The sequence below is a fragment of the Cricetulus griseus genome, chromosome 6 (genome assembly GCF_003668045.3).
Source record: "Cricetulus griseus strain 17A/GY chromosome 6, alternate assembly CriGri-PICRH-1.0, whole genome shotgun sequence".
In the NCBI taxonomy this organism is placed as follows: domain Eukaryota; kingdom Metazoa; phylum Chordata; class Mammalia; order Rodentia; family Cricetidae; genus Cricetulus; species Cricetulus griseus.
In genome coordinates this window covers 109,521,510-109,545,030 of record NC_048599.1, presented here as the reverse complement: position 1 = coordinate 109,545,030, position 23,521 = coordinate 109,521,510, and the positions used below count along the sequence as shown (strand labels likewise).

At 36.9% G+C, this 23,521-nt stretch overlaps 1 protein-coding gene across 9 annotated transcripts in view; it reads right to left on the bottom strand.

Annotated features, from left to right (window-relative positions):
- The window catches only part of Scn3a (sodium voltage-gated channel alpha subunit 3), a 108,317-nt gene that overhangs the window by 35,898 nt on the left and 48,898 nt on the right, over positions 1-23,521 (bottom strand). For 4 of the 9 annotated variants that reach the window (XM_027420282.2, XM_027420280.2, XM_027420281.2 and 1 more), the window contains 7 exons: positions 21,995-22,285; positions 16,888-17,235; positions 15,678-15,810; positions 14,655-14,893; positions 8,094-8,267; positions 6,463-6,819; positions 4,005-4,475 (listed from right to left, as the gene is read on the bottom strand). In XM_027420282.2, coding sequence (XP_027276083.1) covers positions 4,005-4,475; positions 6,463-6,819; positions 8,094-8,267; positions 14,655-14,893; positions 15,678-15,810; positions 16,888-17,235; positions 21,995-22,285 — 2,013 coding nt within the window. Of the gene's footprint in view, positions 1-4,004; positions 4,476-6,462; positions 6,820-8,093; positions 8,268-14,654; positions 14,894-15,677; positions 15,811-16,887; positions 17,236-21,994; positions 22,286-23,521 lie in introns of those variants that run through there. The other 5 variants (XM_027420286.2, XM_027420287.2, XM_027420284.2 and 2 more) reach the window with 4 other exon arrangements.

The window sequence follows — 23,521 nt, the reverse complement described above, 5'->3', positions numbered from 1 at the left end:
GCTAGACTGAATTTGGAAGTCAGCTAAGAATATGATCATTAAGAGCATTTATTTTAAATCTTTCCTTTGGGAAGATAAGTCAGTAATCTTTTAAGCACTAAATTAGATCATGATTATGAGAACATTAAAACCATAAAAAAAAATCAAGACTGTAGAGACTGCCATACTATTTGCAGAATTTAAGAGTTTTAAAAAAATAAGTATTTTGAAATCCATGCCTTTATTTTTTCATTCAAAGCTTTGGATTTGTTTCTATACCAGCCTGTTTATCTAAGTAGCATGTACCTACACACATCATGAACACATTTCTGAAGTACACATTCAGTAATACATAAAATATTAGAGTTTACACCTATACCTTTGAACACTTTCAGGCATTATTTATCTCTGGCTGCAGTTAACAGTCATATTTTATTACAGAAATGAGTGAAAAGACTTGATTAGTAAGGGTTTTCAAACCATCTATGCTGGCAGGTTTACTTACTAATGTAAAAGAAGAAAATGCATGCAATTGTGAAATAATTTTATTTTTTTAAGAATAAATGTAATAAAATTCTGTTGTGTTCAGCCTAATGATTGCTTAGTCTGTGAGGGAAGCCAAGGATATTATATGCTTTCCAAAGTGAAACTCGTTTTCCTTCTGGTGTGGTCAAGAAACTAGCAAAATTGAATCAAAATAATGTGTGTGTGTGTGTGTGTGTGTGTGTGTGTGTGTGTGTGTGTGTGTTCATGGTGTGTGCATATGTGAGGTAGATCAAAGTTATACTTAGGCAGAATTTATCTAAATCTGTCCTGCAGTGTAAGAGTATACCAGTTTTTGTTATATCTTTTTAAAGTTCTATCTCATGTGTTGTAAGGTAGCATATATGAAGATTTTCCTATTGCTTTTGGGTAAGTTTCATCCATATAAAAATTATTGTTGAATAAATGTAAACTTCGTTGTTTGTTAAACAGAACTTGAGTTTAAACAACATGCATAATAATGTTTTTACTTACGGAGAAAAGAGAACAATGAATTTTCAGCCTATTCTTTCTTCTCCTCCAGCTCCTCCCAGATCCTCCCTCACCCCGCTACGGACCCATCTTCACAACAATATATTTTCTTTACTTCATATTCTGTATGTGAGTGTGTCTCCCGCACTTATGGATATGTACCATGTGTGCATAGTGACTTTGGAGTCCTGAAGATTGTCAGATTCCCCTGGACTGGAGTTACAGACAGGAGTTACCTATAACATGGGTGCTGGGATACAAACCTAGGTCCCCTGCAAGAACAGCAAGTGCTTTTAATCTCTAAGTCTTCTCACCAGCCTCACAGGGTAAGCAATATTTAATATTACTTTGTAGGGTCATTTCAAAATTTAACCAAGTACAAAAATATATGTAAGCTTATGTTTACTTTGATTTCCCACTAACATTTATAGATTTAAAAAAATTCACTAATTTCTGTAATTAGATTCCATGCACTCAAAATTAGGTTTAAGAGTATAGGATTATAGAAATTATCCAATAACAAATTTTTGTTTAGGAAACAAATATTTTCCAGGAATTGATGATGAGGAATTACATCTTAATATTCTGAGGTTATGATGTTTAAGCCACTAAAAAAGAAGTATCTGTGGAACTTTTGGAGGTTTTGCAATATATTGAAACCAGCTCTTTAGTAGAAGCAAATAGAAATATTTGTTCTTCATAATGCCACTGTCATCAGTCTCTGCTATTAAGGCAAAAGGAGTTTCTTTCTTTGACTTTGCTGTCTTTTCTTGACCTTAGGCTAGTTGGGCAATTGTGTCCTTAGCTGTGTTCTATTTTGGGCTTATAATTATTTCTTTGACCTCTCTTATTTTCAGGGAACCAAATAATTTAAAGGTTTGCATTATCTGATCTACTTTTCACTCTGACCTCTCACTCTGACCTCTGACCAACAATGTTACTTTCAACCCAAGCATCCCTTGTCAATCACAGGGGATCAGGTCAGGACTCTAGAAAAACCCCAACCAATGGGATATACACGCCCTGCATTTAAACTAGCCTGGCATTTGAAGAACATACCTATAACCTCCACAGTACTCTCATATCAGGGAAGAATAGGAAAATACTAATTGTCTATTCAGTAGACACATTTTTCTGTGATGTTTTTGATTAGAGGTTGACTGAAACCCAGTGAGCAGAATCCATGAGTGTGAAGTGCAAAACTTAAATTCCGAATTGAACTCTTTGCACACAAACCTTCTAACCTTTCTCAAAAGACCCTTTCAGACAGCAGAATCACCGCTTTTCAGATTCCTTAGATTTTCAGTCTGTCAAATTGCCAATTATTCTCAGTTCCCTATTATTTAGCCCAGAATTTCATCATCCCATTGCTATAACAATGTGCAAGATAATATCCATTATCTCTCAGTCTAACCTGCTTAGAACTTTAATATCAAGTGTTCCTGAGGCACTCCTTTCTAATTGCTTCTCTGTCTCAGAACACTCCTTCCTGACCATGCACATGCAGCCAGCTCTGAGCTCTGAAATGCTGCAATCTGAAGCTTCCAAACACACCCCTTGCACTGTCTCCCACTCTCTACCCACCTTGTTAGTAGTAGCTCATTATCAGTCCTGGCTCTCCCTTTGTAGAATAATGTCTTTTTACTTTTCATGATGTGACCAAATAGGAGGCCTATTTCAATCTTCTCTTATTTGGTAGCCCTTCTAATTCTTTAACACCTAAGAATTTATTGCAGGCCTGTAAGGTCTTTGTGAGTTTGTTGAGAACCTGTGATAGAGCCTGTCTTTTACCAAACTGGACAAAGTGGTCAGTGAATGCCTACAGGATATTTAGTGTTTTTTTCTTAAATCAATCTATGCCAGGCGATGGGAAATAAAGCTAGAACTTATTTTTAGTTTACTAGGATGAGCAATGTAAATTCAATGTGCTACACATGCTCTGAGTGCAGCTCTGAAAATGAACTTTCTTACCTCATTTTGTTTGTGGTTCTTAGTTTTTAAGAAATATTCTAAAATATGAAAAAGAATGGGGATACTATGAGTTGTAATGCTTCAATAAACTTCCTATAATGAATTTAGACCAAATTATCTTGGTGCATTTGGCTTTCAAAAATTCCAAGAGAATTCACAAAATCAAACATCATTGCTCCGATTCCTATGGTGTGGATGTTATACCCTCAAGCTAAAACATATTTCTTATAACTCCATCTGTGCTAGATTAACTTCCAGCTGTTAAGTCCAAGGGCCATGAATAAATAATAGTAAAATATTTTAATTGAACTAATGCCACTAACTAAGCTCTTGTCATTAGAGTTCAAATCATAGAGCATAAGAAAAATTTCCTTTATTTTCATCCTAATAACTGTGAACAGGAGAGTAAATTTTCCATCTGTAGTTCCACTGTTATCCTCAAGGATTAGTCCTCAGTATTTTCAAACTAATGCAGAATATGTCATCGGTTTGCTCATCTTTAACAGGGAAAAAAATCAGTGCTGTTTGTTCCTTCCTAGCAAACAAAGTACCTCCATACATAATGTACTCTACTATGGTGAATGAAACACTCAAAAGTGAATAGAGACTACATAAAACGTTCACAATGATGGTGTGATCACCATTAAAATATAGTTCATTGATTTTTCTCAAAAGAATATCCAATGGAGGACAAAATGTGTTAAATAGTATCTCTTTTTTTAGGGTTACATTTTAAATCAGGCTTTCAAGCCATCAAGAAAATGACCGTTTTAATTGCTCAAATGGTGATTTCCTGCGGAAAGCTATAATTATATGAATTTACCAATTTCTCGTGATGTTCCAACATTACCATACAATGTTCAGTTGTTTTTATAAGTGGAGTTGGATCCTCCATGACCTCATGAGTGTTACACTTCCTACCCTGAGCTACACACCCAATCCATTAACACCTTTTGATAAAGCACCTAAAAAACAATTCAGAAAAGCCATACTGTATGGATACTGCAAACAATGCAGCCTGGACTGAAAAGCACACTTACCTCTTTGCTTTCTTCTAGTTCTGACTCGCTGCTAAACTCTTCTGTATTTAAATTTTCAAAGTCAGACTCTCCCACAGCAATGGGCACGGTCACAGTGAGACTGGGGTTGTTTATGAATGACATGTAGTCATTTTCATCGATTACATATTTTTCAACACTGCTTCCAGTACCTACACCACTGGTGGTTCCATTACCATCTTTAAGATAATTAAGCTCTTTGCTTATTTCAATGCCCGTGTTGTTGGACATGCAGCTGTCTATTTTGTTGCCTTCGTGGATTTCTATGACTTTGGGCTTTCTAAAAAAGGCTTTTCGGAAGCACTCCCGTATCTTGTTTCTCACATAATCAATTCCCTTCTGCATCCTTCCCACTGCGATCTGGAGGTTGTTCATTTCATTATCATCATCAGTAGCAGCAAGGTTGTCTGAGCTAAAGGAACTCAGCAGTAAGGCCAGAAAGAGGTTCAGAACCTAAATGAAGAAAAGAATAGAAGTTTCATGTTAATACTGCAACACCTCTAACAATAGTTAAGTGGACAGGGTGTTCAGATCTTTGCTTCAGTGGGTTTAGTAAATTCTTTTGAATGCTTTGTGTGTATGAGGCTCCACGTTAAAATCACACACCATTTGAAGGGCATGATAAGTCTCTTTGTAGTAACTACCAGGAGAATGCTAACTTGGGCACCCTTCTCAACTGAGAATAGTAGGGAAAAAAAAATAAAGATTTCAATCACTGCTACCCAGACTCGACAGTGAAAAGACAAAATTCCATTCACAGTGGTTCTTGTCACAAGAAAAAAAAAGGTATTTTTCATATCTCACTATTTTATTTCCTCTTACTAGTTTGTCTATGGAATGCCTAGTTTCATGTGTTCACATAATAAATTTAACAATCTACTGATTTGTACAAAAACAATATGTAGCAGAAACAGATTTGTTTGGTTTGGTGGCTACAAACTAATAGCAGATATAGCAATGTGCATACTTCCCATCAAGTATACTTTAAAAATTAGTTGTCTAAATAGCATAGAAGGTAGAGAAAATTCTAAAATATTCTAAGAGTTAGCCAGACCTGTATAATGAAAATCCCTTCTCTCCTCGATTTTGTTGAGTTTACTGTGACTCACAGTGGAGAGTACCTGTGGTCTGAGGATAGTACAGGGATAACTCAGGATATCTGCTCTAAAAGGAAATTATGTACAGGGATATTTTTAGCTTCAAGTGTAATTACCGAATTGCTTCATGGGGCAGGAGGACAAACGCAAAGAAGGATCCCCGGGTGATTTCCTAGCTATACATCATATTTTGTTCAGAACCTAGAGCTTTCTAATTTGCCATTTAAGGAGAAAAGTATTGTATTCCACTATCATTCTTTTGAGTATTATTTGAAATGTACCCTTCAAAGGGAAAGGCTAGCATGACTAAATAGACACTTACAATATCTGCATGTGATTCAGGAATTTAAGTATTGAAATGCATAGCTTTATGTTAGAGCTTTTAAAAATCAATAATTCTTTTCTTGGACAATTTCATGCATGCATGCAATATACACTGACTACTCTCAGCCTCTACCCCACTTCTACACCTACCCACCTCCTTTATCCCCTCAAATCTTTCTTTTGCATTCAAGTCTATTACTTTTATCCACTGTAGTTAACTGGGGCCATTTATATGACCATAGATATTCAGAGCTAGGTGGGCTCAGCAATGGAGACACAACTAAAGACCGTTATTCATTCTCATCTAGATTCTAAGGAATGTCTGAAGTATTTTAAATTTGCTCTGTATCATCTATCTTTATCATCTATCTGTCTATCATCTATCATCTCTCTCTGTGTTGTCTCTGTCTCTGTGTATGCATGTGTGTACATACACACATACATGTATGTATGTATGTGTGTGTAATTATTCAAACTACAAGTTATTCTCTTATAATAAAGCAAATACAGATAAGAACATATTTTGTACCCGACAGTAATTTGTACCCCACAGCTAAAGTATAATTGTTTGTTTCATTAAAATTTGTGTCTAACCCACAACTTTAACTAAAACAATGTGAATTATGAGCATGTAAAAAGCCATTTTAGTATAAAATAGTTGTATTTGTAGGGTTTAAAGATATTATCATATCAAAATAATATCAAGACACAGTCAGTCTTAGTAAGAAGATATAATTTTTGACAAAAAAAGTAAAGGTAGTATTTACAACCCCCAAACTGCATTAAATGCGGATCCCAGCCTCATATCCTCCACAGCATGCCAGTTTTATTCCACTCTCCCAGACAGGGGCTCCAACCCCAGGGAATTTAAATAAGATGGTCCTTCAGTGACCACTTGTAGGGCGATTTGATTTTCAGCCACTGGAAATAAAATTATAGAAAAATTTACTGCTTAAGCTACCATATTACCTACAGCCCAAACTCATTCTTATTCATGAACATCTGCAGAACATACATACCACAAGGTTCCCAATCACCATGACCAACATGAACACAATAAGGCACATGGTCTGGCCGGCGACCTCCATGCAGTCCCACATGGTCTCTATCCACTCTCCACACAACACTCGGAACACGATCAGGAAGGAGTGGAAGAAGTCATGCATGTGCCAGCGTGGGAGCGTGCAATCCTCGTTGATTTTGCAGACACACTCCTTGTAGCTCTTTCCAAACAGTTGCATGCCGACCACGGCAAAAATGAAGACAATGATGGCCAACACCAGGGTCAGGTTTCCCAGTGCGCCCACCGAATTGCCAATGATCTTAATGAGCATATTCAGTGTGGGCCAGGATTTTGCCAACTTGAAGACTCGCAGCTGTAATAAAATAAAATGAAATTTCCTACATTTGGGAGCCAGACTATTGTTTTATGAGTCAATTATGACATAGATCCAAATCAAAAGTGATTAATATTAGAATTATTAATCGAGACATATCATTTAAGTGCAATTTTCTTTATAAATTACAATTTTTTTCAACTCAGATTTATTGAAAGATATGCTGTTGAAAAATATTACTACTTTAATTACAGACAGACACTGTTAATGCATCAACTGTCACCTCAGAAATTGAAAAGGGATGTTGAAAATATGAATAACATTTCTTTCATTTTAAAATAGATGTGAAATAAGCTGATTTGACTTTTAAGAGCTTTATTCAATTTGAAATGTATATGTATATAAATTTACTTAATTTCCAACAAAAGGATAGTTTTAGTAAATGTTTTTGCTATAATTCAAAATGATCTATGATATCAATTTTTAAAATTCCAAATGCATCAAACATTTTTGTATGTGTTGATTTTTTTGTTGTTTTGTCTTGGTTTTGGAGACAGTCACACGTAGCCCAGGATGGCCTCCAAATTATGATATAACTGAGGGTAATTCTGAACTAGTACTTCTGCCTCCACCTCCCAAGCCCTGGAGTTCGAGATATGTACCACTATTCTTGGCTTCCCAAATACTTTAGAGTGTATGTCTGAGGTGGGATGCCATGCTCAGCCTTAATGTAGTGGGGAGGGGCTTGTTCCTGCCTCAACTTAATGTGCCAGGTTTTGTTGACTCCCCATGGAAGGCCTTACCCTTTGGAAGGAGTGGATGTGGGATGGGCTGGGGGATGGAGGAGAGAGGGGAAAGGAGGAGGGGTTGGAGGGAGAACTGTAGTTGGAATGTAAAATGAAATTTAAACAAACAAATAAGAAATAAAGAAAATTGAAAAAAAAAGGGTGGGCTTGATAAAAACCCCGGCATTAATTATGGCTTAACATTTTCATTTGCCTTTCTATCCTTCTTTTTCCTTTTTCTTCCTTCACCTTACAGACATGAGTGAAAACAAGTCCAGAATATAAAACCAATTTAGAAACAACATACACATTTGTTATGTCTTCTACATATTGAATTGTGAATCATCTTTATTAGTCTTAGAAAATAGATTATAATTATCTTCAGAGGCCATACTTGTACATTTTCTGAGGGTATCACCTTGGTGTAATTAGCAATGCTATTTTACAAACTATGATCATTATAAAAACATACATTTAAAAATAAATGCTCTGCTAGTGAGAGATGGGATATGAACAAGAGGAAGATACCAGTCTGAAGGAACGAAGCACGGACAGCCCCTCCACATTTGCCAGGCCAAGCTCCATTAAACTCAGGCTAACAATAATTCCATCAAAAATATTCCAGCCCTCTTGGAAATAGTAATAGGGATCCATGGCAATGATTTTTAGGACCATTTCGGCTGTGAAGATCCCAGTGAACACCTGCAGGGAAACAGAGCCACTTCAGCAGGACTGAGCATGAATGTTGCAAGAAATCACAAAGAACATTGCATCATAACAAATACAAACATCTGACTTGTAGATTAAACAAATCAATACCGGTTTAGCATTTTCCCCAAAGCTAGCATTGTGCTAAATAGATTTGTCATAGTTATCAAATCAGCTGGATTTCTAGGGGAAACAAACTTTAAGACCTTTCACTGTGAGCATTTTCAATTTCATACTGGATAACAGCTGTGGCATTATAGTCATTGTGGTCCATTATGCTTCTACAAAGGAGTGCATTTATTTTTTGTTATGTTACAAAATGCATTATGGGAAATAAATCCGCATATTATTGGAAGTTACTAAAAATTACTTGTAATTGGTAAACATATACATTTTACTTCTAAATTTTGCAATTTCTTAGAAGTGGTGGCATTTTGTTTCTACATTTTATAAACACTCTTGAAACAAAAGAGCGTCTGCCACAAAATTGTTTTGTAATAATGGTCTCTGGCTGCCTGCCTCAGAATTAAAGTTAATGGATTAATAGATTTAATTAGAACAAGCAGAAGAATATCCTCGGTATTGCACATCAATAATTAAGAGTAATATGGTGAGTGGCTGGAAGGAATGTGTATTTGACAATAGAAACAACAACAACGACAACAAAAAACCCAGATCACATTAAACATTGATTTAAGACTTGAAACCACAGGCAATAAGAGCGTAAGTGCATGAAGGGCTATGAAATCATTCTTGTGAAAATCTTTTAAAATAGTTACCCTAATTCTGTATAGGTCAAAGCTCTATTTTATGATTGTAAAGTCAAAGTTACCATTATCTTGAGAATCTCTGTCAAAATAAATTTGCTAAAATCAATTAGTATCTTAAACCATACCTTTTAAAAAGAATCCAGGCCCACTCTTATAAAAGCATAAAGATAGGTAATATCTCATTTTTAAATTGTACAATTATTTTAAAAGGAAATATCAATTCCAAAAACATAGCTTAACTACTGTTAGTCACGTGTTCACATATATAGAAATAAAATGTATTGTCAGCAGGGTGGAATTTTGAAAATAATGTTTTCATTTTCTATAATAACTCACCATGGGATTTTTTTTTGACAAATAGTCCTACCTGGTGAATTCAAAATCAGTTCTAACTCATACAGATTTGATTTCTATAAAACTTTCAGAAACAGATATTATTTAAAATAGGCACCCTGATGATAGAAATGCATTAAAACAAGCTAGCAACTCTCTAGCTAAATAATCCTCAATATCTCTCCCTACAGAAAATCAAAACGAATCCTTATAGGTTTGCTGAGATGACAAGCTTTCCTGCAGCTAGCAAATGGACATCTCAAAGTCAAACTTTCATTCAAAATGTAACATCACTATGGAAGTTCTCCTTAAGAATATTTGAATGGCAGCACTCAGGAGGCAGAGGCAGGTGGGTCTCTGTGAGTTCGAGGCCAGCCTGGTCTCCAGAGCGAGTGCCAGGATAGGCTCCAAAGCTACACAGAGAAACCCTGTCTCGAAAAAAGAATATTTGAATGAACATTTTCATCTCAAAATTGCAGGCATGTGGTGATATATTGCTTATGATTTAATAAAGCTTGCCTGGGAATCAGAATGCAAAGCCAGCCATACTAGTTATCTAGAGAAGCTGGGCAATGGTGGCCCACACCTTTAATCCCAGGACTCAGGAGACAGAGGCAGATGGCTCTCTGTGAGTTCAAAGCCACTCAGGCTACACAGGAGTGAATCAGTCTAAAAGAGCTCATGCCTTTAACCCCAGCACTAGAGAGTATATAAGGAGCGCCGTGCAGTCTCAGAAACAGTCTGAGGCTTGGTGGAGAGCAGTGCAGGCTACAGATACAATCTGAGGTTGAGTGAATTGCTCCTTTTTCTGAGCATTGGTCGAGGTGAGAACTTTCTAGTGGCTGACTGCTGTGCTTCTCTCACCTTCAGCTTGACTCCCATGTCTGTCTCTGGGTTTTTATTATTCAAGCTACACAGGCATCTCCCCTTAAAGTTTTCCAGTGTAGGTCACCAAAATAATGCTAATGCTGTTGTTGTTTTTTTTTTTCTGTAGTTTTAGTTAGGTAAATTGGTAAGGAAGAGATTCTCTAACAGAATACCATGCATAGACTCACTGTGGTTTCTAGGATCCCTACCTACACTTGGAGCTTGAATTTTAAAATGGCTGGGAGAAAAAAGAAAATAACCTCCTGTGAAAATATGAAGTACCAGAGAGTGACTCGGCAGAGGATTTTAGGTCTCCAGATACTCAAACTGAATTAACCGGATCATTGGGGAAGTGATGTAATGTTTATGTACTGTAGAAACAGACAGCAAAAAAAGTGGACTCCTTGATCAAAGTCAAAACAGAAGATTCTGTGGCCCCTTTCTATTCTTGTGTTCTTAATTCAGGCTACACTTTTATGGTTTCATATATAAGTCACTACATAATTATTTGAGCAACAGTAAACTAGTATATTGAGATTGTTGTTTATCTTAATGAGTGAACTTTAGTATACCCCCAGCAAAATATAACCATCTATAGTCTATGATATACAATTTAGAGCAAATTAACCCTTGTATTAAGACTTGGAGCCATCGCCTTGTGCTTAGCCGCTTAATTATCCTACTACCCAAGTTGTATCATTCTATGCTTACATATATAACAGCTTCAACATTGCAAGTCCATAAAATGTCAATTTCCTTCATGTTCTGGAAAGTTCCCCAAATATTCCTCACTTGTTCAATTTTCCCAGCTTCCCAATATCCTGGGAAAAACATAAGGGCTAGGAGCAGAAAAATTTTCCATCAAAACTTCAAAGAAAAGTTCAAGAGGTTAATGGCATACGTGTGAGAGGAAGGAAGGAAGCTGTTCAATGAGTGAATGCTAGATGTTAGGCACAATGCTAGATTCTTTCACATTACCTCATTTGAACTGCCCCAAAACCTCAGAGATGGGTATCATTACACCCATTTCAATAATTAAAAAAAACCAAGGCTCAGAGCATTGTACTTTTCCAGAGACTATATTATTCATTTACATTGACAATTATAGTCATGCTGTTTGGTGAGTTTAAAACATGTGTGATTTTTTTCAAAGCCTGATGCCTACAGCAGCCTCTTTGGGAGTAGGGACAACCAGCCACTTGTTTGATGAGGAACTCCAATGTAGACACAGGAAGAGACATAAAACAAAATGAGATCCCGGGTCTGCCACTGAGAAAATCACAACATATGGAAAAACCACAGCTTTGAGAGTAAGGAAGTTCATGAGGGATTAAGGTAAAGTTGCTTAACATGGGCTGAATGCCATGTTAGGAGAGAGAGGAGGAAGTGGAACTTGGAAGACTATGAACTGAGAAGTGAGAACACTCTAGATGTGGATGCATAAAACAATGAACACAGACATATTTAAATGCATAAGCCATCATGTAGCACGTGTGTGGTGTTGTGTGTAACAAGGCTTTTCTGATATGGCTGAGGGTGATTATACAGGAAACAACATATTAGTACTAGAAATATTTTAAAGGTTTTAAGAGTAAAAGATAAGTAGCCTGAAAGAAGAAATAATGGATTTTTATATCAAGTAGATATGGCAAATAAAGGAAAAGCTAAGTCCTAGTAGTTCTGTCCCTGGGGCTAGAAGGGACTGTTAAAGGTAGCACAGAATTGAAGTGAGGCTGATAGCACTTCTAATAAACTGTGGGAAAGATGGCCATTCAGCTGTGACCACACAGTGCTTAAAGCAATCCTTTGCCAATGACCTATGACAGCTGGGCACTCAAAACAGAATAAAGCTCTCACTCCAGAATGTATCATCCCTGAAGGTGCTGGAATGTAAAACTATTGAGTGAGAAACACCATAAATGATGTAAGGAGTCCAACAATCAGTAATAGGGGCCAAAGAAAGTGTCAGGGATATAATTATTGGTATTATCAAGAAAATTATCAGGAAGAAAAGAGTATCACAACACGGTAGGCGTCTAAGTTGAAGAAAAAGGTAGATGTTTTCCTGAGTCAAACAGCACAAAGAGGATGAGGTGACTTATCAGTATGTGTATTTATGTCATCGTCTTCCCAGCATTCCTTTCCCTCCTTCTGGTGGGACTAATTTCTCCACCTGTATGTCTACTTAGGACTGTCATGCTTTCAAATGGCCACTCCTACTCCTTCCCAGGCTAGTAATACCAAAGTGACTGTCTATATAATATTCCCAACACAGTTCTGTCATGAAAACTTTGAACTGGAATTCAAAATGAAATTTATCTTTTTTCTTGACTAAATAGTGTAAGATGTGAACTACTCTAGAGCTGAGGGATGCAAGCCACCATGTGATCCCAGGAAGAGGACGCCAGAGGAAGTCATCCTCGATAAGATAAGTCTTATAAAATATATAGATTTATGATAATTAAGACTGAGCTAGCATATAGAAATCCTAGTCAATTGGCCCGCAGCATTGTAAGTAATATAAGTCTCTGTGTATTATTTGGGGGCCCACATGGCTGCAGGGCTCCGGCAGCTTGGCAAAAAGACTTATTGTTACGGACTTCTCCTTTCACACACCTCCTTTCCTTGTTTTCATCTCTCTCTCTCTCTCTCTCTCTCTCTCACTATCTCTCTCTCTTTTCCTTTGAATCAGTATCTTACTATGTAGACCATACTGACCTAGAATTTTCAGTATATGCTACCATGTCTGCTTCTGATCATCTTATTTTGGAGGTGCAGTACGTTAGATCCCTAAAGATTGGGGATTTCTAATGCAAAACTGACTAGGAATAATAGGTTGTCTGCCTTAAGGCAAGAAAGAAAGATTTTTTTCACAGAGTACATTTGATAGTCACAATTGGAGATCCCTACAATTTAAAGCCCTGATTAGTATCCTTTTGTCAGAAAGAATCATGTGATCAGCTTCAGGCCTTAGCAAGCCAAGCACATCCACTTCCACTTACGACTGCTTGAAAGAGAACTATATGCTCCAGCTATAAAGTACTTCCCAGAAACTACAGTAAGGAGTCACTTATCCTACACAGCTTTCGGGAAACATTTTTGGACATTAGGCATTAAGAATTCTTTGGAGGAAAATGAAGATACTCATTAACATTCTCTTATTGTCTTTCGTATAACATAGTTATTAATTAATACTAAATTTGGTGCCTTCAATTTAAGAACAAATTTATGTCTCAATGCAAACCGTTAAACAAATAAACAAACAAAAAAACTACTTCCTGGAATAAGGCTCAAAAGAATGGCAAAGTCTTCCTCTGGTCCATGTGTGGATGTTGAGAGTGTATACAGAAAATGTCCGTCCACTAAACCTGTCACCTTGATTCAGCTGTATATAGTAATCCTGCCTCCCTGTTTATCTGTATGTAATGACCTTGCATCCTTGTTGAGCTATATGAAACTACCCCAACTTTCTATTCAACTCTCTATAATAAACACACTGAGCTTCCAGGGACTGATGCATTTCTCTAGCAGAGAGCCCACCCTAGCCAATCCCAGCTAATTTGTGTCTGTGTGTCTGTCTTTTCTTTATTCCCTCACTGTCCCAGTCAGGTGCATCTCGGGAACCTTGCAAGGCCTCAGCAGCCTTCACAGGAACACAAAACAGCCAGGTATTTGCCTGCTGATGATTAAATATCAAAATATCAGTACTTTATAATTGGCAATGAGTTCTATACTGAGTTACTTGTGGGTCACGGGCCTAAGGATGATGTTAAAGATATGTTACAGGTTGTCAAAATGATTTTGAATACTGTGAACCATCTTGAAATAGATGAGTCAATGTCATCACAACCAAATTCTAGGTGTATTCTAGGAAGAACAGGTTAACTTATGCCAGTTTTAAAGTCTTAAAAAGCATGAAAGGTTATTTGTTTGAAAATATCTCTAAGTGCAATCTTCCCTATGATTAGTTAGTTACCTTCACACACTGAGAGTCCTACATAAGTGTTTTAGCAAGTATTTTCTCTATTGGATAATTACCACTGAAGCTATTTATTATTAAGTAATTCACTTCTCAACACTTGTGCCTTTTAAAAAATAGAAATTGATCCAGAGGATATGGTTTCTGTAAAGACCTTGTAAGTTCAAACCTTGTGGATCTTGTGTTTCCTCTGGCCCTTTACTTCCTGTATATAAGCCTCAAAATTGTGAGGAGTTTACAACTCTAGGACACCATGGTTATTGTCCTACATAATCAGCCTCAACATGAGTTGAAACTCAGATCCTATCTGAGGTGTGTTGTATAGTCCTTTAGATGTCTCTTCTTGTAGAGAAAGAAGATGCAATTTTTAGTTTGATACATTAAGGGTGGTATTTTTCTCTGTTCCATTGCTTCATCCCCTATAGCACTTACCAGGTTTCCCACGGTCAACACACTGCTGAACTGCTCAGTCATGGGATAGTGCTCCATGGCCATAAATAGGGTATTTAATACAATGCAAATTGTTATGGCAAGATCAACAAATGGATCCATCACAATTAAATTCACAAGATGCTTCACTTTTAGCCATGCGTCACAGCAGTCCCAGATCAAAAACACATTGGCAAATCTATACCAGCATGGTGGACACTTCTGTCTAGATTCTTCAAGTTCTGGTGGGTAATAAAGAAGGAAAGAAGTAAATAACAGTAAAAATGAATTCTTTTTCATAGTAAATGACATGATAAAATTGATGCTTATTCTTGGGCATAGAAGTTTGTGATACTGGGATTAATAGACTGTATAGAAAACAATCTTATTATGTATTTCCATAAAATATCCATTAAATAGCATACTGATATTGACCTGCTTTCTCTTTTCAAATACAAAAAGTACTTTGGATTTAATATTCTACTTTAAAACAAGTAATAATCGAACAAAAATGCAATAATATCACTATCAAATGGAACTGTTAAAAGAAAATTTAAAAGGGATGTTAAACAGTGAATAAAATCACCGAACATTTGTGTCAAGTGGACTTCAGAGAAATTTTGTAACTGTGAATATGGATGACAAAAGGAAGCACACTTTTAGGGACCTTGTTTAAATGAAAAACAGGCTTGGCTTTGTCCAATTCACTGCTATCCTTCTCTAACCGTAACATCATTGACACATGCAGGCTGAATGGAGAAGGACTTATTCTGTTGGATAATGTAACATTAGGATAAGTCTTCAATGGTATGATATCAAGTTGGTAAATGCCACTATACAAGCAAGGTAAAGATCCAAGTGAAAGAGAAATATGTCAATACTCTTTTTTATAACCAATATGAAAGGCGTACTCTTTCACGTAAGTATATCTGCAACAGAATTCTAGACATGGGAAGCCATTAAGGGGTCTGAAGAAAGAAGGGATGTTCAGAGCAGTCACTGTAAAATGGGAAGCCTGCATCTCACCCTCCATGGTGTTGGTCAGGATGCTGGCTATGCTCATGGCTCTCTGTCTTCCAGAAGAGTCCTCCAGCATTTCCATTGAAATCTGGTAAGAACTTAGCCTTCTCTTCCTGACTTCCGTTTCAGTGGTGGTGCCCTGCAAACCAAATACTGATGGCTCAAACCACCCTTCTCCAAGGATAGCATGAGAATATATAGCATTGCTCTGGAAAAATCATGCTTCATGCAAGGTTTTTAGGTAACAATCTCAAGTAATAAAAAGACATTGAATATATTATTATAAACACATTTTTAAAAAGACCACAGATCCTTTGACAAGCGTTCACTGGCTGGATGCAATTGTACAAAGCAATTGTTTCACACAAGCATTTTAACATGACAATGTTTGGGGGGAACTTATTTTATAAGCATGCTGCAATTACTTTTCATTCAAATACAAATTATCTTTCAACTTGTAGTTGTGAGAAATAAGTGTATCTTCCCACAAAACTAAATATTATTATATAGTCTCAAGGCTGGTTTATTTTCTTTGAGGCTATATTGACAAACTGACATATATGGGCCATTTTTTCCATGCACAAACACAGATGTACAATGAAATGTGTGTGCTTTCCTGAGATTTCTTTATTTCCATATGCCATTCTATAATCAACAATTTTATTTTGGAATGATTTTTCAAATAGCACTATAATATTGGCAGTTGTAAAAAACTGTCCATTGTCAATACATCAGTTATTACAATATTTAATTTTGAGAAGACAAACATTTCAGGATATGAGCTGATGGATGATTATAATTTAAGGGAAACGTTGATAATAAGATTTGATTGTGAAAGTGCTAATTATTTGGTATTTGTGGTAAATCTACTGAAGTTGCAATTTTGTGTTTTACCTCAGACTCTAAATTCTGAGTACTTTTAACCTGAAAAGCTAATAAGACTTCTACACAAATAAATAAAGTGGGTTTTTGTTGTTGTTGTTGTTTTGTTTTCATTCACTTAATCATGTGTTACTTTTAAGCACTTTCATTTGGAGGAAGTAGGGTCACAGAACAGGCTCAGCTGCCCAGGCCTATATATATATACATACATACACACATACACACATACATACATACATACGTACAGTATGTACGTATGTATGTATGTGTGTATGTATGTATTTTTTTCAAATTGAAGTAAAATGTCAGTAGTAGCTGGTTTATGTATTATCACCTCTGGCGGAAGTTGTCCAGTAGGTGACGTAAGAGCTGATGGTCCACCCACCAAGGAAACCACACCATTGCAATCCACAGTGCTGTGCATCTTCCCATTTGCTGGAAGCCCTGGCACCATCCTGGATGACATACTGGCCTGACTAACGTTACTGTTGCGTCGCTCTCCAGGTCTGTGTGGCACAAACAGCGAGTCTCTCCTGCTCTCGCTATCTTCAAAGGTGCTGTGCTCATCGTCCGCAAAGTCATTTTCAGACCCCACGTCCCTCGCCCGGCCTCTGAAGCTGAAAATGCTCGTTTTGCTATTGCGTCTTGGGGAAAACAGGGAGCCACGGATGCTCAAGAGAGACTGGGGAGAAAGCAAGGAAGGAAGAGATCGGGGACAGGGGCAAGGTGGAACATAATTGTTTAATAAAAATCTCAAGATTGCAGAAATCACTTCTATTTAGGTTGGTGTCAGCTTGTTCTTAAATACGGGTAATAGAATTCATAGGGAACACGTGGCTTTCCTTTTTGTGTAGAACACCACAGTGCAAAAGTCAGTGTGTATTTAATTATAAAGAATGACACTCTAAGACTCCTGATCCACAATTGACTACATTCATTGGTACTTCATCTGAGCTTCACCCTAGCACTTCACAGTGTGGAGTGTGCTATCACAATGCAAGTGAAATGGGAAGACACAAGTAGGAGGCAGCTTCCATTTCTCAGTGCTGGGATCTGAAGGGCATGCAACTTGGGGGGAAAATTGGCTCAAGTGAAACTGTTAGTTCAGATTCTAAATATTTATGCCAAGTTCTAGGTGTACTTAACAGCAAATCAACTTGATAACTGCAGTATTAAAAAATCATTGGGTCTTTATTCGCTTCTGGATTCTACCAGAAAGGCTGCTAGGCTTGTCTCTATCCATATTAGAGTCATGTCACAGGACTCTGTCTTCCACATTTTTTAACAATTTCCAACAGAGTGACCAGTTATTCACTTGATCTGAGGGTCTACCTGTCACAGCAAATTTAAGAGGATTTCAATGCTCTCTGTGGTACTTTGTCTACTAAAAACATATTACTAACTTAAAGATCCAAGGTATATAATATGATGGGAACAAAGATGATTCTTGTGTGACATGTTATGTTAATGAGAGCTATATAAATGAAAATGATGGTATTACTGATGTTCTTGTTTTGGGTTTTTTTTTTTCCTTGTTTTGCTGAGCAACACACTCCTTGCCTTACTCAATATTGGCTAGGCAAGCATATACCAATGGGCTATGTCCACAGCCCACAAAATAAACTGGTAAGTTGTTCTGTAATAACAGAAAAGAGGATGTAACTTAGATCCTTCTTTGACTCTCTGAATGGATTTTTAAATTGCACTGAACAATAGCTCAGGATTGACTTTACTGTGGTGATAGTTTTTAAAAATACCCCTGGTCAGGCAATGGAATATTGTTTGCTCTCCCCATCATTAATAATGGTATTGCTTTTTGCTTCCTTTCTTGCTCTTATCCCCTGCCCCTCATCTCTTCGTAACCACACACACACACACACACACACACACACACACACACACACACAGAGAGAGAGAGAGAGAGAGAGAGAGAGAGAGAGAGAGAGAGAGAGAGAGAGAGAGAGAGAGAGAGAGAGAGAGAGAGAGAGAGAGAGAGAGAGAATGAAGACATAGCAGATGGGATTCAGTAACTTGGATTTTTAATCCACATTCCATATGATTCCAAATCCAGGTAGATCTCTATACTCAGAGAAGTATAAACTTACAATTTACTCTAGTATTCCTTACATTAATTTCTAGGATGGTTAGATGTAGTAATCTTAATATACCTGTGCTCTAAAACTGTTCCTAGGAAGTGAAAATCTGCTTCTGTTACATTGCTTGAGAGTATTGCATGTTTTTACATCTATACCATATCTGAATATGCTTGTAATTGGCATGCTTTTATGTCAGGGATTTTTCAGAGGCGTTCCAGATCTTTGAGTTTATTTGAAACTTCTTTTCACTCTTTGGAAAGTATAATAATGGGTGTGGGCACAGCTTTCAAGGCAATAGAGCCCAAAAAAGAAGATAACAAAAATAGTATTCAGAGAAAATAAACCAAAAATAACACCCTTGAAGATGCGGCAGAGTTAAGGGAATACCCGCAGCTGTGGCAAGCTATTCTCTGGAGAAAGAGCTTTTATGCTGAACTAAAAGACCATTTCCCATGCCTCATGCCTATCTGTACATAAATTACAGGTGTTGGCTTCATTTTGTTTTTCCCTGTTCTAAGAAGATACGTGTGGACATTTTCTTAATTTCCAATAGTAAAAGGGAAAGTGTAAGTATTGATTCTTTGTGACACAACCCTGAGGATAGGGTCTAAACCCAATGTGGGTTGAGAATGATGAAGAAGACACAGGGAACTAACAGGTGTTTTAGTAAACTATGTACAATGAATATTTGTTGGAAATACCCATCTATGCACATCAGAGCTTAAATATATCCACAACTATATTTGTTTATAGCTATAAGACTCTGACTTAAAATCAATGTTCCCAGTATGTCCAAATACCACGGTTAAAATCTTGAGGGAGTAGAGTTTCCATTATATACCTTGAACTAATTTTTCATGTGGTACAATGACTATGTATTATGCCTATAAAAGTAAGTAATGCAATGAATGTAAAATAGCAGTTAAATTCACATCAGTAAAGGAGGACTGGGTGCCCATAACTTAGTTCCCTCTGCTTTGACATTTTCAGGAGTAATATTGTTTTGAAGAGTATGCCCAGGCCATTTATGCTTGCTGTCCTGTTGCTTCCATTCTCTTTTCTGTAAGAGAAAACCTTTTGTTGCCTATAAAGCTAACATTCTAAAGCGCTTCTGTCATAGTTCTGCTTGAGTCCTGCATTGATGCCTTCTTCTTGATTTGGATTTGTAGATTCAATACTTATCAGTATTCCTTTTACTCTTGAAAAAGTCTATCAGTCTAGCTGTTCACCTATCTATTCCATCATCAACTGTCATCTTTCATGTATCTATCAAAATGAATTGTTCAAATGCACATACTGCTTTTGTTTTTAGTGTTAAAATAATGACTACCTTCTGCCATTGCCTTTCTGTGGTTCCCTCAGCACCAGCCACTCAAGCCTCATTGCTCTATGAGGATTGTTAACCGATTGTCACAAAACATTTTGCAAATTCCCTTCCATCAGACCTGGGAAGAAGTCCCATGGTATAGTTTCTTCCCAGGATCCTTCCAAATCTTAGAATGTCACCTTCAAACCATCCAATTTAAAATTTTATTTCCAATTACATGGCTCCTGTTCTCACAGTGTTTATCACCATCCAACATAGTATGTGACATGTCTGACATGATTACTGCCTCAACCTTCAGAATAAATTTCCATTATATCAGTGAATGGAATCTAATTTTTCATTAAAGCATTTTCAACATCTAGAGCTCTTTCTGTTATATCAATTGTAATTGTGATGATTAGTGTTAATTCTCAAATTAATGGAATCTTGAATCACTTCAGGGAATGGTCCTCTGAATATGTGTGTAGCGGATTATCTTAATTGGGTTAATTAGGGCGAGAATACCAATAGTAAGTGTGAGTGGTACCATTCAGAAGCCAGGTCCTAGACTGCAGGAAGAAAGAGTAGGGCAGCAAGCATAAGAATCATTGCTCTGTTTCTTGGCTATGGAGCCATGATTCTATTCTCTCAAGCTCCTGCCCATTTAACTTCCTTGCAAAGATGCACTACAACCTGGAGCCATAAGCCAGAATAAAGCCATTCTCACTTACATTACTTTTGTTAGAGTATTTATCACAGTTACTGGAAAAGAAACCAAAACAGTGCTTAGTAAATACCTGCTTCTTGATGGAACTAATTTATACATTTTTAAACAAGAAGGGAAATAATCCCATTATCAAAGGACATGTAACTGTCATGCAAACATCAACAAAATGCATTCGTAAACAATCACAACTATTCAACTAATTTTTTAGTTTCTTTCATTAGAAGTCATCAATTTTAACTTTTCCTTAATAACAGGATTCTTATATAATGCTTACATAGTTCTTTAAGACAGTGAATTCAAGGCTAAAGTTGTGAGTTCAAGGATAGTCTTGGCTATATAGTGAAACTCTGTCTAAAAGTAAACAAAATCAAAACAAGAAAAATAACTGAGTGCTATACTGAACTAAAGTTTGTGGCTGCCACTTTTTTGCTAAAATTTCATGATTTTCACACTTAATTTCATTAAAGTCTTGCTTTTTAAAGCAATACTCTGGTTGATTTACAGTTTTTTGTTTGTTTTTGCTTTACTCACATTAGGGTATAATTTTCAAGTAAATTTATTATTATTTGAAGAGTTTGTAATTTATAGGATACAATGCTCAGATAGTATAGCCTCAAAGCACAATGGTGTTTATTGTGGTTTCCAGTACTGTTTACTGTTTGTAGTAAATAGACCTTGCTTAAGTCAAAAAAGCAGAAACTATTTTATTGTCTTTGGCCTAAAAAAAAAAAAAGTAATGCTAACACTGGTATGGTGAACTGTATAGTTGGCCTTAATTCACTGCCATAATTAACTGACTTCAATGTTGTCTGTCAAGAGCAGTTATTTTCTCTTATGTACCATGCCATGATAATGGAGAATTCTAAGTAGAGTTTTCACACTAAAGAAGACAGCCAAATCAGCAGACATTCTTTTCCAGAGCTGACATATATGTTGTAATATAACCTCCTATAATCAAAGCAGTGGCTTCATAAAGAAGCCAGGCTTATCAGTTCTTAAAACGGGGAAACTGAGCAGAAGCTTCCAATGTAATTGCAGTGAAATGTCTGAGAAACAGCCTGTACCAAAAACAAAACAAAACAAAACAAAAAACCAAAAAAGCAATAAGTATGTTATCAAAATTGTGAAATGTTTAAAGACAGTTATCTTAAAGTTTTCCCTGACTTAATTTTTCAAAATTCCTTTCTAAGACAAAGGTGATACAATTTTACCTAACTGGGTGAGGTCAGCACCCTGGCACTCAAAGGCAGCCCCAGAAAGATCTACCAAAACCCATGCAGCAATTTGCAGACTGCTTCTCAGACCTCGGTACCTGGTGGGGAGAGCACAGCTTCTTGTCGCCAGTCAGCCGGTTCCCATCCAGAGAGAACAGGAAGCTTCTTCGCTTGACACTGTCTTCTGATTCTGACTTGGGAAACCTGTCCCCATCGGTTCTGTGGTTCCCCTCCAAGTGCTCCCTCTGTCTCCTCTTCTTTCTCCGGTTTCTCCACTCCTTGGCACTTTTGGAGCTTAACTTGGAAGCTTCTGAAGAACTCTCCAGCAGTTCTCCTAACCCTCCTATGCCACTGAAATCTCTGGATGCCGCCGAGGCTGCAGCCACTGCCTGTTGAGAATGGGCCAGGAGAGGCTTAGAGTAAGTGCCTGGAAGCAGGAGCGAGGGCAGGCATGCTGCCACCTGTGATCATCAACTAGGAGGGAGAACTCTGCATTCTGTTTTACTTAACAATAGCTTTTACCTTTTTAAAGGCATAATACAATGTGCATCAAAGCAAAGACAGCCCAGTGTAGCATATGGTCTGGAATGGCCTTTAAGAATGAACTCTCCAGAGGTTAGCTTCAGTTCAGGAGACATTTGCTGACCTGAAAGAACTTGGTCTCCATTAAGAGCACCTGTTTCTATGGAGCTACGTCCTCTTTGATCTCGGTCTTGCTTCTCCCCAGGGATTGTTCGTCTTCTGTGTGATTGTGAATAAGCATGTGGTCCTGGATCATTTGTTAGGTTTTCTTTTAATTTTTGTGACATTTCAAGCTCAGGATGTGGTAGTGTACATTTGTAACCCTAGCACTTGGGGAACAGAGAAAGGAGGACTGGGAATTTTTAACCAACCTGGGCTACATAGTACAGCCCCATCCCAAACCCAACCCAAAGCAAACCTTCAATGTGTGACTATTTTACCTTAGATGAAAGAGCTCGAAGTGGATGGATCAGTTTCTTTTCATCTTGGGCTTGGCTTACATCTAGTTCTATGGTTCACAACTCTGAGATGTTCTAATTACTGACAGTGTTGCACAGAATTTTCAGTTGTAAAACTTTAAATGCTTACAAATTTTGTATTATTGTTATGATGATAAGCATAGTAATAAATAAATTTCTGATTTTTTCTTAAGATTATGAGAACACCTCATGCATTTTCTTTGTGTATCTCAGCATCATGTATTCTTATAAATTTCGAGTTTCTGGACTTATCAGTCTAACAAACCCAGCTTTGTGGTAAAAAAAAAACAAACCTAGTGAATATTTTTCATTTCATCATAGGAATCATATTTTCAGGCTGGAAATGATTTAACCATGACTCAGTGAGGATATGGAACAACATAACATATATCGAGCCAAGGGCTCATTAACTATGTTCCTGTTTTTAAACAGAAGCTCAGAGTAAAAAAGATCAAATTATGAAAATATTGGCCATATTTGTTGCATATGCCATTATTAGATATAAATAACTCCAATGTATCTACCATTTTGTTTATCTTCATCTTGGAGTGTAAGTCACACAGGCATTTTATTTTTTCCTTTACAGTAGCTGGTATGCCACCTGACATAGAAAGTCCTCAATAA